General features: G+C 33.7%; 1 protein-coding gene across 1 annotated transcript in view; it reads right to left on the bottom strand.

Annotated features, from left to right (window-relative positions):
- LOC144967123 (lymphocyte antigen 75-like) overlaps window positions 1–17,510 on the bottom strand; it is a 37,317-nt gene that overhangs the window by 12,028 nt on the left and 7,779 nt on the right. The window contains exons 5-12 of the mRNA XM_078903968.1: window positions 12,475–12,631; window positions 10,847–10,962; window positions 8,659–8,772; window positions 8,116–8,244; window positions 7,366–7,466; window positions 6,461–6,582; window positions 2,663–2,790; window positions 277–415 (exon numbers count right to left, since the gene is read on the bottom strand). Coding sequence (XP_078760094.1) covers window positions 277–415; window positions 2,663–2,790; window positions 6,461–6,582; window positions 7,366–7,466; window positions 8,116–8,244; window positions 8,659–8,772; window positions 10,847–10,962; window positions 12,475–12,631 — 1,006 coding nt within the window. The remainder of the gene's footprint in view (window positions 1–276; window positions 416–2,662; window positions 2,791–6,460; window positions 6,583–7,365; window positions 7,467–8,115; window positions 8,245–8,658; window positions 8,773–10,846; window positions 10,963–12,474; window positions 12,632–17,510) is intronic.

The following is a 17,510-nucleotide window of genomic DNA, read 5'->3' as shown; positions in this document are numbered from 1 at the left end:
ATGTAATAAAAATATATAGCCCTTCAAAGCCAAATATATGAAGCAAGAGTTACATCTCAGTTTCTATGGCTTCAACAGGACCCTTCCTTACTGGGCAAAGTATGTTAGAATATCACACAGTACTTCTACTACTAACAAACCCAGCATGCCCAGATACTGCTTTTGGATATAAGTCTTTTTGTGTGTGACGTGAGTTTCTTGCAACTTATCCATCGCCCCCCCCCCCCTCAAAAAAAAAAAATTAATGTGGAAAAAATGTACCAACATCAAACATACCCCTTAACATGATTGAATGGGTGATCATGGCAGTGTTGGTTCTTTGCCCACGGTTCACACATCTCATAGTTTGAAGAATATTTCACATCGCCGATGTATGATCGACCTTTGTCCTCTGTATTATAGCACATGCTGTCAGCTGCACAAAGAAAACATATAGCTAATGACTAGAAATAGAGAGAAATGCAATTCTATTCAATTAATGTAGACATTGATAAAAAGGGGGGAATCAACGTGTCCTATTGAGTGGGGACATCATGGCACAACTCATTGATTTTTGTAGATTCTCTTTGTGGCCAATTTTGGCCAAACACGTAGCCATCTGGCAGCCCTGCTTTGTACCAAGAATATACCAGATTCAATTCCCCTCACCGGCTGTATTTGACATTACATAAAATAAGCCGTGTTTTTTAAACTGATAACTGAATCGGAGACGAGCGTCCTCTTGCTCAATTACCAATTGACCTCTAAGCGAATATACAAGGGAAAGGTGACGTGAATCATGTTTATGTATGGACATAAGGTAATGTACTTATTTTAGAGTAAATGTGACTTGCCGACTCAAAGCGGAAGGCCATTATGTATATAGCCGCCATTACTATAGAAACCACAATATTCATCTACAAATTAACGATTTTAAATTGCTTACAATATGGTCCTTAATATATGAGTGGTTTTTAAAGTCCCTATGGTAGTGAATTATGCGTGAGGAGTCGAAAGTAGTGGGGCTATATAGTCTTGTGGTATGACACTCGCTTTCGGATCGGAAGGTCCAGGGGTCGAGCCTCGCTCGGTGCATAGTTAAGTCCTTGGAAAAGGCTATTTACTCATATTCTCTCACCGTACTCAGGTGTAAAATGAGTACTTGGCCGTAAACAGCGTTGTGTCTGTCCGAAAAAATGTAATATCGCCTAACAGGCATCGTGTCTCGTTCTACATGTTACATGTTGCTGTTGGTCACGGACCCATTGGAAAGCCCTTTGAACACGTTTGGTGGATATTGCGCTATATAAAAGCTCAAATCTGCGTGATTGTATAAAATATATTGCCTAAGAATATAATAGACCTTCTGCGTATATTCTGAGGTCGTCTTTTTGATGATCCGACTTAGATTGCGTTTCTTTGTGTATTTGATGATATGCAATAAAAGCTGTGAAATTGACAAAAGCTAAAAATTCACATATCTGATAATCTAACTTTTAAATACCTTTCCAACAATAACTACAGAAATCCCAAAATAATACCAATTTGGGGTAGCAGGTCACATTTTTGTTCAAGATACAAAAAAAAAAAGGTTTTTGAAAACCTATTTACTGATAGAAGTATAATGTTTGAATATTTTAAGAACATAATTTATTCAACTTATTTTACAAATTATACTCAATGTCGTGCTCATAACGTTCAAACTTCTATTAAAATTCTCTTTAAGTTTCCTTTATAACTGTGTTACCCGAATCTTGAAGAGTTTTAGATAACTTGTCCAATTCGTCAATTATTTAGTTAACTGATTTGAATACCCTTGTCTATGGACTCTGGCAGTAAGCAAAAATGTTAAATGATTTTAAAATCAATTTTCAACCGACATATCAGAGAAGGAAGTTTTGAAGATCTCCTAACTTTAAAATATATTATCTCTATTATATATTGTATGAGCGCTTAAACTACTATGGAAACTTATTATTAAATAATATACAGATATAACCAATCATATAAAATGGTATTATGTTCGGGATACACCAGCTGCGAGAAACTGGTTTGAAAGTCACAATGATCAGAAATTTGAATTTTTAGTTTTTGCTTTAAAAAAGAACAATTTTTTAAAATCTTCAGTCAACCAAGTAAACTTGAGCAAAGTCTTATATTCCTTCCTCTAGATTTAATACTTTAGCTTTGGAATCATCCAACATAATACTAATACTGATTTGAGACGATGAGTCTCATACGATAAATTCATAATGTTGTCCATCAAGAGAAATATATATTTTAAAGCTATTACAGCATGTTAATAAAACTGTGGGTAAACATTTTATAATCAAGGGCGTCCGACTTTCATCATAAAATTGCCAGAGAGGTGATTTTGAAAAAAAAAAACCAACCAAACAAATATAAAAACCCCCAAAAAACCCAAACAAACAACAAAATAAAACAACACAAACAAAAACGAAAAACAAAATTTAAAAAAGAAGAGTCGCTTCTGTAATAACACTTCAAAATGAAAATTATATAGATAACTATTCCTGCCAAGTAACGGTAGTCGCTGCAGGTCAAAAGGAAGTTGGGTTTTAATATAAGCTAAAACATATAATTTTACAGCACATTGCACTTGCATGGTTAGACTCGGACATCCTCAAAATGCAATATATTAAAGTTAAAGAGACAAACTTACCATCTATCCACCTGACAGTTGCCTTGATACGGGAATCGGATTTTGATAACGTTCTAAACCTGATAAACATTGAATTGCCGTCTATCACTTTTGCTCTGTTTTCAACTTTGTTATAATTGCAGTAGTATCTGGTGAATAAATAGTAAATAATTGATTACAAACACTTCTGTTATTCGAACGTCATTACGCAAATCGAGTAGAAGTAGAAGTTGACATGTAGGTCTGTATGTCTGACAACTTAAACTGCTACGGGATTATTTTTATAATCTTGAGACAATTAGTCACAAATATCATGAAGAGTTATTTTTGTATTTGAGAGAACTAAGCCCAGACCAACCAGCCTAGACTCTTATCCAGTCTCTCCCAGCCAAACTCTGTTGCTGATTCCCTAATACTCGTACATTGATAATATTATCATATGAGAGATATGTCTTAAGATGGTGTTAGGGGGTAGGGTGGCTCAGCGGTACGGTCTCTGCTCCGTACCCGAAAGGTACCGAGTTCGATCAACCGCCACTGCGCTGTGTTGCATTGAACAAGTCACCTCGCCCTAGCTCAATATGCGGCGCGGCACTGAGGCTGACGCCTGGGTTATTCCAGGCTTCCCTTGGAATAGACACTTGAGACAAATTTCCCTATGGGATGAAGTAATCTAAAGTTGTTGCTCGAAGCTCGAAGAAATAAAAAACAATCTGAAATTGAATGTAAGCTTCAATTTAATTACGAAAACAGATAGAATATACCTTTCGGGTTTCCAATTTATAAACAAACAGGATGAATGAAACACAACAGATGAATGAGATGATGTGGTAGTGGCATTGTTAAGATGAATTCATCTTACATTCAATTTCACCGTAATTCATTTTTACAACATAGTGTTCGAATTTTTAACACGAAAATGGGATTTAAATTAAATACTATTTTTTAAAAATATACACACACGAGTTCGGACTAGAGACCAGATGTATAATCTATCTCAATTTATCAAATCAATATATAAAGTGTCGCTATTAATTCTTAATTCAATGTTTTTACATTTTTATGCATTTACATATAAATTCAAACCAGGGGTCATAGGGACAACATATTTCATTTTGTAATATATATATATATACATTGTCGCCATAAATTCTCAATTTTATATTTATATATTTTTATGCATGCCAAGTCTGTAAACGAAAATTTCCATTTTTTGCATGAATAATGTATATTTTATTATTATTATTATTATTATTATTATTATTATTATTATTATTATTATTATTATTATTATTATTATTATTATTATTATTATTATTATTATTATTATTATTATTATTATTATTATTATTATTATTATTATTATTATATTATTATTATTATTATTATTATTATTATTATTATTATTATTATTATTATTATTATTATTATTGCTATGAGATGAATAAAGAGAATTTAATTCAATTTTCTATTTATTATTATTTCCGTGACCCTGATTGTTAAAATTGAATTTCCAGCTTAAGGGGCGGTTTGGGTATTTCTAAAAATAATCATTATCTATAGTGGGCGGTTTTAATCAGTCTGTATCGTCATTATAGGTTAAAATACAACATTTTTGAAAAATATATACATTATCTGTGTTGATATCTGTTTTGCGACCTGATTTGGGGATCTGGCATAAATAAAGATAACAATCTTGTGGCAAGCTTTCCACAAAAACTAAAGAAGGAATAACCTCCATCTTCTTCCCTCTTATCAACTTTGTAGCATTTTGTGTCACCATAGAGAGATTTTACAGCTTTAGTTTATGAGATTTTTAATAAAACCTTTCAAAGTTTCGAATCAAAATGTTATGATAAAATCGATGTAAAAAATTTAATTTAGATTATGAGTCAAAATACACATACCCTAACAATACAATCTCTATGGTGACATAATACACTATCTCTGTAATAACTGGAAATTTTCAAACAATTTCATTGAATAGATACTGAGAAATGTTTGACACAGTATCCCATATACCTAGAAAAATAACATATTGAGAAAATAGAAAAATAGCTTTCCGTTTTTCTCAGGTTTCTTACTAACTGTACCCTTTTCGACTGTGTTTTACGTGCCTTTATATTATAATTTGAGACGTTGGACTTCAATAATATTATATCTAAGATATTAAAATATCATTTTCCACCAAAATAACAAAATTAATTATTTGAAGGGTTTTCCTAATAATTTGACCGAAACCGCCCCTTAACTGATAAGCTAGTTACTTTTTGAAATTTAATTAAAATCCCCAAAAACATAAAAAAAGAAAAGAAAAAACTCCCTTCTCCCCCTCTCAAAAAAAAAAAAACAAAAAAAAAAACAGAAAAAAACACAAACATACAAAAAAAAAACAGAAAGAAAAAAAATGAACCAAAACTTCACCCCCCCCCCCCCCCCCCCCAAAAAAACAAAAACAAAACAAAAACAACAAAAAAACAAAAGCAAACAAAAACAAACAAATAAACAAAACGCAGAAAGAAAAAAAGAACAACCTCCTCACCCCCCCCCCCCCCCGCAAAATAAAAATAAAAAGACCCAATTTTGTTTTCCTTGTTCTGGCAATATTGCTTTTACACTCATATAATTTCGTTTGGTTCATTCTCACATATGCACGCGGTTGGTCACGTTTTTGGGAAACTTTATCATATCCAACGTGTGCAAATTTGTGTGATTCTTCAATGTTTAATTTTTAAATGTTTCACAAAAATGGTCATAATGTAAACACATCTTTAAAGTACACAATTCTCATTTTATACAACGCCTCTAAAGTATTACCCTTATTAAAGAAAGCAAACACATAGGTCAATTTTGGTTCTTTGATTTTGTTCACACTATATTAATAGCTAATATGAGTGTAAGATAGCCGGATAGATAAGGCATTGTACTTCCATCTGAGATTCAAAAACTTGAGCCCCAGTTTTAGCATCTCATTTTTTCCCCGTTTTTGCGGAATGAATATTTTAAAACAGTAAAAATGCAATTCAGAACCCCCACCCAACGAGAGTGTGCTCAAAATCTGATAAATATTGTGTTTTTCTCAAAACTGTTATCTAATCACCATAAATATTTTTTGGGACTTGACCAAATTTTTAGATATTAATGCTAGAGCGTTGAAATTTGGCACCAAAATAACTAATATGTTAATACATATAGCTGGCTACTTTGATTTTGTTTCTATTGAATTTGAATCGTTTTTGGGTAAAAAATAGTTTCTCTTTAAATATTGTCATAAAAGTGAGGATATCTTTTTCGCATTTAAAAAATAAATTTTAAGGCTTTGTGAGTGAATATTTATAAAATTAAGTAGCCAGCTATTTACTTTAAAAATAAAAATCAAAGAAAAATCAATAAATTTGTGGAGTCCCAAAAAACTTGTGTAATTTCCAATATGGCCAATATTCTCCTGGTAACGAAGAGATTTTCAATTCGTTTTTTTACTCCAATTTCAAAAAAAAAAATATACCTGATTTATAAATGTCATTGGTTTGAGCAAATGGTCCCAAATAAGGATTTATTTGTTTACCTCGCGGTTGGGACGACTGTTTAACTGGTGAACATTGAAATTATAGGCAGAAAAATGAGACGTATGCTAACATTGTTTGCCTTATTAAGTAGAGGGGTGTAACATCTTTAGAAGCACAAAAAAAAAAAAAAAAGAAAAAAATGTTATATCTGTCTGATTATTTAAGTTTTAATTTAATTTTCTATTATTATCTGGTTTACCTCGAAGTGACGCCGGATTTGAGCATTAGGTTTCATTTACTATAATAAACTTACTCATGAGGATATGCATAAAGTGAATCCTTGACTTCTACTGAGTCCACACAATCTTTCTTAGTAGACTTTACTTCAAACTCATCAAATTGAACATGTAAGAGTCCTTTTGCGTTTTTAGGTGCCTGAATGAATATGATTTAAAACGAATATATATATATATATATAATATATATATATAATATATATAAATATATATATATATATATTTATGTGTGTGTGTGTGTGTGTGTGTGTGTTTAAAATATAAACCCTTAGGTAAATTAATTATAACAAACCAAGAAAAAAAAACAGTTTTGACAAAAATGAATTTTTAAAAATCTCAAACTATTCAGATGTCAGATAAGTCATTATGTGGCCTTCTCGATCTTAAAGTTTTAAGGGTCATCGGGTTGGGGTTTGGCATTGAGTAGCCATGCTTTTTGCGTGTTGGTCCTCATTTCACCCTTGGATGTTAGAGCCTTATTTAGATTCTCCTTGGTTGAATAGTTCATTCAACAAGGTTTATGTTTGCATGTACAAATTTTCCATGACATTAAGGGAAGGAGAATATCCAGACAAAAAAAATTCGTGGTTTCTCAGACTAAGAAAATATGTTCTTGTTTCGATGAGTTGCATTGAGCAGGTTTTAATTTAAAAACTCCAGATCCATTAGTGAACAGATTTAAATGCTATGGAAAAACCCTTGTCTCTAAAAGACTTAGTTGTGAGCGCATCATGCCATTACTGGATGCAAGTTACCATAGTAGCTGACGTAAAAATGGCCCTCAATACAAGATATGAGTTTTCTCTAATACTCTATATATATATATATATATATATATATATATATATATATATATATATATATATATATATATATATATATATATATATATATATATATATATAAATGAATTAGTAATTACGTTGAACTGCCATGTGCAGTATCTGCTAGAACGTGTTCTTCTATCCACGTCAATCTGATAAGATTTCACTGATTGGCTGAAGTCGACAGTATGATCACAGTCTGAGGAATAAAAAAATGTGATTCATTCCTCTAAAATTATAGGGAATGAGATTAGTGGAAGAGTAGCGTCCCTTGATTGGACGTCACCTTACAAAGAGAACGTCAATTTGGTTTTGAAGTTTCTCAAGCCGCTACACCGGAAGCGAGGACGAGAGACGCATGCGCACAACCAACTTGAGTGTTCTCTCTCTAATAACTTTTCCGACAGTGTAGTCACAGACTATGGGTGACGTCCAATCAAAGGACGCTACTCTTCCGCTAATCTCATTCCCTATATTATAGTGGGCTGAGGATTTGCTGGTTCTATCTCCAAAGTTTATTTTTTTGTTAATGACTATGAGTACAAATGGGGGAGGTAGTCGTTTTTCGTATTTATTGTTGTACGACGTTTATACATCACCCGTTGCCTAAAACGGTGTTACTTCAGGGGTATTTACATACTGCAACTAGAATTTATAGCCAACAATATAGAACTTGGTTTAAGTATAATATAGGTGTTTTGTTAGGAAGAATCAATACTGATTCATTAAGTGTGAAAAACTGAACTTTTAACATTCATTTTGTTTTTTTTTTTAGCATCTGATTCAGCATTAGTCGGCAGCTTAAATATTTGTATTTATGTAATGAAGGACTATGACAAAAGTCTAACCTCTTGGACAGAAACCACATGTCTTACGACAAAGGGTCGAAAGGCGGGACTCTTGATCACACGTTTGTTTCCCTGTCAGAGATATGCGGTTTTCACAGTCGTCGATATAATCTGTGCAATCCGGGTTTTCTGATTAAAACATCAACAATGATAACAGTGATAATGATATTGATACAAATATATATTATTTCATAGAATTATATTGAGGGTGGTGAAAAATATGGTTTCTAAGATAAGAGTGTGATGACGACAACAAAAATGATGAACATTCTCAACATGATGATGATGATGATGATGATGATGATGATGATGATGATGATGAGATGATGATGATGATGATGGTGATGATGATGATGATGATGATGATGATGATGATGATGCTGATGATGATGATGATGAAGTTGATGATATGATAGTGATGTTGGTCACAATGGCAATGATACAGTTGAAGAAAAGTAGAAGAATAAGGAGGAGGAAAAAGAGAAAGATGAGATACAGGAATAACAAAAAAAAAAAAAAAAGAATACTAAATCCTATATTTACCGTCAGCTTTTCGTTGACAAACATAGTTCAAATAATCGTCTTTGCATACATGGTCTCGCCATTTACCCTCCAAATCTAGTACAGCACAGTCTTTCCTATGGTAAACATGCTTACCTGCATGCATAATAGATAAATTCCATCAAAGTTATCATATCAAAACTTTCTATATAATGGCAATTAATTTTTGAATAGCAGCATTAAAATGCTTTACTAGCCGCTATGTAGGCTTTGGTAAGACACTTGCCTTACAACAGGGAGGTCCCTGGTATATGTAACGCTCTGAGCGGTGCAAAGTTGAGTCATTGGAAAAGGCTATTTGATCACGTTCTCTCACTGAAAATAAGGGTGTAATAATATGACTACCTGACTGGTAACAGCATTATATGTCGGGAAAAATGCCCTTGACAGGCGTCAATGCTTGAGACCCATTGTAAAGTGCTTTGTGCATATTCATGGGATATAATTTAAGGTAAGATAAGATAAGATATACTTTATTGATCCTGAATGGAAATTATCATAATGTTACACATCATTTATCGTTATATTAGCACATATTTATACACTGTCATAAACTGATGAAAATACGTAGCTAATTAAAAGCAAAATAAAAATCAAATATAATGAAATAAAATAAAATCTGAGGAATAAAAAAAAATTGGACATGAAAGTAGACTAGAGTTGTAATAATGGATTTGTAAAGTAACTAGAATTAATGTTTACCTTTATTAATAATGAAAGACAGAAGTACCCTACTTTTGTTAACACATTAACATAAAGTACCATTTGAGATAGCAAGTAGAGTAGTCCAAGAGCCAGAAGGCTCAAGGAGCTGGAATTTATTCCGGTTTTTCTCGCGGTAAACGTGAAATAGCAATTGCTTGCTACACTTTGTATAGGATGCTAGTCTAGAAATGAACCTCGGCCAAACTGCACCAGGGATTGCATAAACTCCTTCACTTGTGAGGCGAGCGATCTAACAACTGAGCTATCGAAAACCTCAAAGAATAAGCCTAGGAGGTACTACGTATATTATGTCAAGTGACAGAGCATTTGAATCTGATCTGTGTATTCATAAAAGTCTATGCAAGTTTAAAGAAACTTTTGTTATTTCATTCAAGCATGTTCTCTAAACCCCATAAACTCTTCTTTTAATTGTTTTAGTGATATCAATTTCTGACCTTTGAGAGTTTTATACTAAAATCTCAATCTTATAACTTCTTTCCAGACAATCATGTTTTCATGAGTCTTAACCATACTTAACAAAAGTGTCACAAGACACTGCATATTCGTGAATAATCGCCTCCAGACATTATTGATCTTGTGGTAGTGGTGGTTGTGGTGGTAGTAATGATGATGATGATGATGATGATGACGATGAAAATGATGATGATGATGATGATGATGATGATGATGATGTTGGTGATGATGATGATGATGATGATGATGATGGCGACGACGACGACGACGACGATGATGATGATGATGATGATGATGATGATGATGATGATGATGGTATTTTCAATTTGTATTAAAATTTCTGGAAATCAAATTAGGGAGATGGCGATTTGAAGTGGGACCCTGATTTCCATTAAGCGGGAAACCGCTAAAATAGCTGGAAGTTCCCAGCTATGATTATATCAGGACAATTTCAATACTATCTCGAAACCATAACAATTTGAATAAACTTTATATGTTTTATTGAGGAAATAGCAATTCTTAAAATGACAAAAACAAAAATTCTATATTTCTCGTCATTTAAAATATTAATCTTTAATTTACTTCCTGTTCACAAAGTTGTAAAAGGAGGTAAAAAGTAGATTAATAATTCCAGATACTACATTTAGTATGTGACCTAAAGTTTTCCAGGAAGAAGGTTTGGTAGCAGAATATTCATCATTACAAATTCTTTGCTCCATTGAAGCAGTCTTGTTCAGGTTCGATGCAAGGTCAGCTTCATGCAGAAAGAAACATGATTTCGCTATACAAAAAAGAAGTATCTATAAATAAATTGTTGATAAAGCGCTGATTCTTTAACTAGGACTATTACTTTATGAATAGAAAGAAAACAATAACATGGATGATGAAAGAGCTGCTAATAATGAAACGTAGAAATGAAGATGAGGGAGGAAAGCAAAGAATTTAAATGTCAAATATTGGGTAAAAGCGATCAAAAATTTGTTTTACGTACGGTCAAACCAATCAGTCCATTTTAATGCAGTTTTGTCGTTCTTAATGTATTCTCTTTTATCTTTAGCCCTTCGAATTCCAATCCATAGCCGTTCAGTTGTTGATTTGACGACAGATCTGATTTGTTAAAATGAAAATCAACGAATGTTATACAAAAAAGAGAAAGAATATTTAAAAAATGATTGAAAGTTGTATTAAGTCACTGGGAATTGCTCATGTTTGCACCTGTTAAACTGGCAAGCAAAACAATAACTGCTTAATCTAACTCTGACCTATGTATTCAGTTTTAAGTAATACCAGGGAATGAACATGTAGCAAAAATGTACATAACTCTATTTTTCGGCATGTAAATGAATTGTGCCGAAAGATAGAGAGCTATGTCAGGAAGATTTAGATAGTAAAATTGAATTTATAGCCACAGATATGTAAAATGTTTTCAGAAATCAAAATGTAAGAATTCTTGGTTGGGAACGTAACGAATGTGACGATTTAATTTATAATTGGTAAGGAGAGGGTAAAATTGGGACGATGAAATGTAGAACTGAATGCTTTAATATGGATTGATGACATAATCATCAAGATGCCCAATTTAGCAAGCGTGCATTGTGAGAAGTAGTCCTTTGGAGCCATAGGCTCATGAAGCCGGAGTTTATCTCAGTTCTATAGCATTAAAATGACAATAAGAATTATTAGCTACTTCTTGGACAAAACGGTAGTTAATGGCAAAGTACTTTCTTCAGATCTAAGAGTCATTCAAATCAATGCTGGGTCAGAATGTAATCTTGACTTTACCACTGGGATCGATCCAGTCCCCTCATGCCTAAAGCGGATCCAATGACTTTTACACTTTTGTCTTAGTACGACACATTTTTAAAAGGGAGTCCAAAATCCTCTTAAATAGATAACGATACCCACAGACAGTTTGTGTTGGTCCTGTGTGATGTTAGTAAAGAATTGTAATTAAGACATCTCTTCATATTTATAATTTGTCAACCTAAAGGAACAGCTACCTCAGAGTTATCTTGCTAAAGTTGAAAAATATTGAAGAGAATTTTGAGGTAACAAATACAGGTTAAGGATTGATTTTGTATAGTCGAGAGACCAAAGACTCATTAATCATTAATTTGGTCTACTTAGTAGAATTCCATTATTAAAAAAAACTATTATCATTATACAATTCGAAGTAAATAATTATATTTCATATACAGTTCCTTGTCAACGTAATAATGTCAAGTTCAATGTGAAAAGTTATAGGCATGGAGCGGGATATGTTGAACCTGTGCTGAAACACATTAGTAAGTATATGTGTATGTGTATCGATCAATGCAAATCGAAGGGCTCAGTACACCTTGCTTTGTTTTTAAAATGGAAAAATATTCAAAAATATATATAACAAATGGAACAGTTCAACCTTGGTATAAACATGGAGCCACCCGGAGAGAGAGAGAGATAGAGAGAGAGAGAGAGAGAGAGAGAGAGAGAGAGAGAGAGAGAGGATGGCCCAGGGGAGAATTAAATTGTGAAAGGTTGATGATTGATGGTTTGTGTTGAGCTCAAAGACTTAAAGTAAGTCGAGACAGTTTGTCGCAGAAATTATCTTATCTAGACTAAGTTATAACTGAAACTCACCGCAATGACAATAAGAAAGAAGCTTGAGCCTTGCTCTCAGGAACAGCAACTCTTGAATCTTGCTTCTTACAATCCTTTTCAGCATTTTCATAAATTAATTTCCTATCTATGTATCTATAACAATTTCCTTGGAAGTATATATAATCAATGGGGCAGGCTGTGGATAGAATTGTAAGAAGGAAGATAATAATGATAAAAATACTACAACAACAACAACAACAACAACAACAACAACAACAACAACTACTACTACTACTAATAATAATAATAATAATAATAATAATAATAATAATAATAATAATAATAATATCAACAACAACTCTACACCGTACTGCCAGAACGAAGTCAAATCGACCCAGGCCAATAATTATCAAATTTGTGAAGCGATTGGATCGAGATATGATGCTCAAGGCCCAAAAAAGTTAAAATGCTCAGGCATTTCAGTATTTGAAGAATTAACGGAGAAGAATTTCAATCTGCTCAAAGCAGCGAAAAATGACGAAAGGATCGACTCGGCATGGGTCAATGAACGGACAAGTCATGGCAGTGACCATCTATGGTGTGAGACTGAGGTTGGATTCAGGCAGTCCCTCGATGCCCAAATACAATCAACTAGCGCCGACACGCCTAGTCCTTTAATTCGTTCAATAGTCTTCAACAGTCATAACGTCACTTCCTTCCTAATGACGTATGGTAACTTAGTAACACTGGCTCTAAACTATCGGAACAATGGCGGACGCCCGTATGAAATATTTCTCCAGCTAGCATAAAGGGTATCCAGAGGAAAAACCCCCCATAAATTTGATAATGTTTTGACTTTTACACATTCTGATCACAAGGCATATGAAAAGTTCTCGCCAGCATGAAAAATAAAAAGTAATGATTTTCTTTGTTTAGAACCAAGATGGCCGCCGTTGCCGGGCAGCGTGACATCAGACTATTGAATCGTATTAAACAGACTGAAGACCAAATTTACATCACGTCGACAACCCCTGTACAATCACACCTCCAGATAGACCATCACCAGACCCAACGCAAAGCCCATTACAGCCCCGGTGGGAGAGAATTCCATTCACGACGCCTTAACTCTCTCCTTACCGGTAATTTTCCGGATTTCCCCCAAAACGTCACACCCAACCTATACAATAATAGATCTATTTCACAAACACAATAGCTGTTAGTTCTTTCTATACATATTTCTTTCTACTAAACGAGCTCTTCAACACCGTGATAATATACTTTAACTATAGCAAACATTTTTGTTCAAATATTATGATGTACAAAAGAAATTAGAATGAGAAAAATGTTGGCTGCATCGCAACGAATGTGACGATTTTCTTATGAGTGGTAAGGAGGGGGGTTAAATCGACAGGGCAAAACTCAGACCAGTGACTTAACACGGACCATCTGGAACACCTGAGAGTGATACCCCAACAAATTTCCCTTTTCATATTCCTTTATCAAATGATTTTGTTGTATTGTATTCTAATATCGATAGTTTACTAAGCAAACAATCAGAATTGACACGTACGATATAGAAACATAATCCCATGATAATATGTCTTACTGAAATTATGCCAAAAATTGAACTTGAGATTGATTTAGAGATTTAATTTTTTATCGATGGGTATAACTTATTTTTGAATGATTACCCAAGTCGGGGTGTTGCTATCTATGTTTTGGATTGTATTGATGCCAATATATTCTCTTTTGATCATCCTTATAATAGTGCTTGGATAAAGAAATCTCAACTGTGAACACGGGTTCCCAGATTATGCGAGAAGCAGTAGAAGCTGCTTGCAAAGAGATGAAAAGGGGGAAAGCGGTAGGGCAAGATAGTTTCTCAATATAATTGATTGACGCCATCGACGATCTGGGAATAGCAATTCTGAAAAAAGCCTTTAATGTAATATACGAAAAGGGTGAATTGCCTAATGTTTTGAGACAATCAGTACTACCATACCCAAAAAAACAAGGAGCTATTGACTGTGGCCAACATAGAACAATCAGCATTATGAGCCAGGCCACTCACACTATATTAAGAATACTTATGCAAAGTATGAGGAGAGAGATCTCTTCAGAGATAAGTGACGAGCAGTTTGGTTTTGTTAAAGAAAAGGGTATGGTAAATGCAATCTTTACATTGAAAACAATAATGCAATGGTCAATCGAAAAACAAAAATCACTTTATCTATGCTTCATTGATTATTCCAAAGATTTGGATTCAGTACAGCACGAAACGTTATTCAAAATATTAGAAAAGATCGGTGTAGACAATAAAGACCTTCGACTTGTGAAAAACTTATACTGGAATCAAACAGCGTGTCTTAAACTAACTTGATAATGAAACATCGCACTTTTTTAACAGCGAGAAGGGAATCAGACATGGTTGCGTCTTATCACCGGACCTTTTAAACATATATAGTGAAATGATATTCAAAGAAATTGAAGATATAAAAGGCGTCGTCGTTGGAGGGCAGAGTGTGAATAGCATAAGCTATGGAGACGATGGTACTCTGATGGCATACTCTCGAGAACACGTGCAGAAAATTTAGATATTCTGGTGTGCAAATGTGAAGAGATGGGCCTGAAACTAAATGTTAAGAAAACCGAATGCATGGTGGTCTTAAAGAATGACAACAACACGACCTTCCATTTGTAAAGCAAAGGAGAGGCCACCAAACAAGTAAAGAAATTTAAATATTTAGACACTATCATTACCCATGACGCACGTGACATAGAGGATATAAAACAAAGAATAGCAATAGCATAAAACGTGTTCCATAAAATGCAACCAGTTGTGTCAAACAACAACCTAAAGTTGAAGACCAGAATGAAAGTAGTAGAAACATATGTTATAAGTACCCTTTTATACGGTTGTGAAACGTGGACGCTTGACAAAGAATGTACGAGGAGGTTAGAGGCATTTAAGATGGTGTATAGAACTGTCCCCGCGGTTTTTTTTTTTGCCATTTCAAACGCTAAAATTTGCCAAAATTAGCCATAAAAAATGGCAAAATTTGCCATCAAAACTGCAAAATTTGCCAAAAAATTGCCGCTAGTTTTACAAAAATCAAACAATTAAAACAACATGTACGTAAAAAATTGGCACACATAGGGCATTTTGTAGAATATTGATGTCACAACATGTCAACATGAATTTATTTATATTTTGAATGGTTTGAAATAATAATATAATAATAATGATGATAATAATAATAATAATAATAATAATAATAATAATAATAATAATAATAATAATAATAATAATGGTGGTGATGATGATGATGACGATGATCAACATGATGAGAATGATGATGAGGAGTTTGGAGAACTAAAGATATCTCCCTTCAACTAAAGCTAAGACTTTTCAACTCAAACGTGAAGTCTGTCCTACTGTATGGATGTGAAACTTGGAACGCATCACAGGCATGTATAAGGAGGGTACAGATTTTTGTAAACAGGTGCATGCGTAAGCTACTCAGAATAAAATGGATGGATAGAATAAAAAATGAAGAAGTATGGAAAAGAACACAGCAGAAACCAGTAGGAGAGGATATAGGAAGAAGACGATGGAGGTGGATTGGACACACGCTTAGAAAGAATGACTCAACTATAACAAAGAAAGTATTGGACTGGAACCCTCAGGGCAGAAGATCAAGGGAAGGCCACGAGGAACATGGAGAAGAATTAAAGAAGCTGATATACAGAGAAGTGGTAAGACCTGGAATGAGATAAAAAAGTTGGCTCAGGATAGAGAAGGATGGAAACTGTTTGTCTGTGGCCTATACCCTGACCCAGGGTGAAAAAGGCAATGATGAGCCATAAAAAATGGCAAAATTTGCCATCAAAACTGCAAAATTTGCCAAAAAATTGCCGCTAGTTTTACAAAAATCAAACAATTAAAACAACATGTACGTAAAAAATTGGCACACATAGGGCATTTTGTAGAATATTGATGTCACAACATGTCAACATGAATTTATTTATATTTTGAATGGTTTGAAATAATAATATAATAATAATGATGAATAATAATAATAATAATAATAATAATAATAATAATAATAATAATAATAATAATAATAATAATGGTGGTGATGATGATGATGACGATGATCAACATGATGAGAATGATGATGAGGAGGTCATGAGGTCAATACACAAACACCGGGAAAGTTTGATGGAGAGTTAGCAGTAAGCATATTCTCAACACAAACATCTAGGCCAGACATTGAGTAATCTCTAATACTGGGGGAATATAATATACCTTAAGAAGTTGCAAGAGGGACTCAAGCTAGTTACTACGTTTGAAATCAATGTTAGGAGTGGTCAGTGGCCTCGATTGTAGATAGTCCCTCTTGTCCCCGGTCATTTCCTGATATAATTAACATAAGTGTCCTATCTACTCACCTTTCTGAATCCACTATCGGAGCTCACTCAATGCCTCAATGGGCTCTATGTTATATGTTTGTTTTGGGAATAGAACTTATTATTAGTTTAACTGCTAGCTCGCCAAAAAACTTTTGTGCTGTTCGTGTGTTGACCTTGTGACCCCAAGAAGCTGTGAAAGACACTAAAGCCGCGAAAGTTACTAAATATAGTTATTAAGTTCAAAACCACATTTTGAGGGGTGGTGAGTGGCGTCGATTGTAGAGCGCCCATTGAGTGGCAAGGCGGAGTTGCCGTAACAGGCGGATTGTGGGTTCAAATCCTTATCACCGCAAAGCTTATATTCTTTATTGTCTTCTGGCACTATTCTACTCACTTCATTTCCTGTTATTATAACATAACTGCTCCACACACTTTTCTGAATCAATAAAACAGAAACTTAGACCTGGCCTCATATATTCTATCAATATTCAGCACACGGAAAGAGTGGAGTCAATGTCATGCATTACTATATTATTCTTTTAGACCGTCAGTTAGGTGATTAGTTCCTTAATACATCAATCAGACTATAAACATTTATGGTTTCAAAGTTTTGCGCGGCTATAGGGAATGAGATTAGCGGGAGAGTAGCGATCTTGATTGGA

This window comes from Berghia stephanieae, chromosome 3 (assembly GCF_034508935.2).
Source record: "Berghia stephanieae isolate SIO BIC M18660-M18661 chromosome 3, UCSD_Bste_1.3, whole genome shotgun sequence".
Classification (NCBI taxonomy): domain Eukaryota; kingdom Metazoa; phylum Mollusca; class Gastropoda; order Nudibranchia; family Aeolidiidae; genus Berghia; species Berghia stephanieae.
This window is presented reverse-complemented; position numbering and strand designations above follow the sequence as displayed.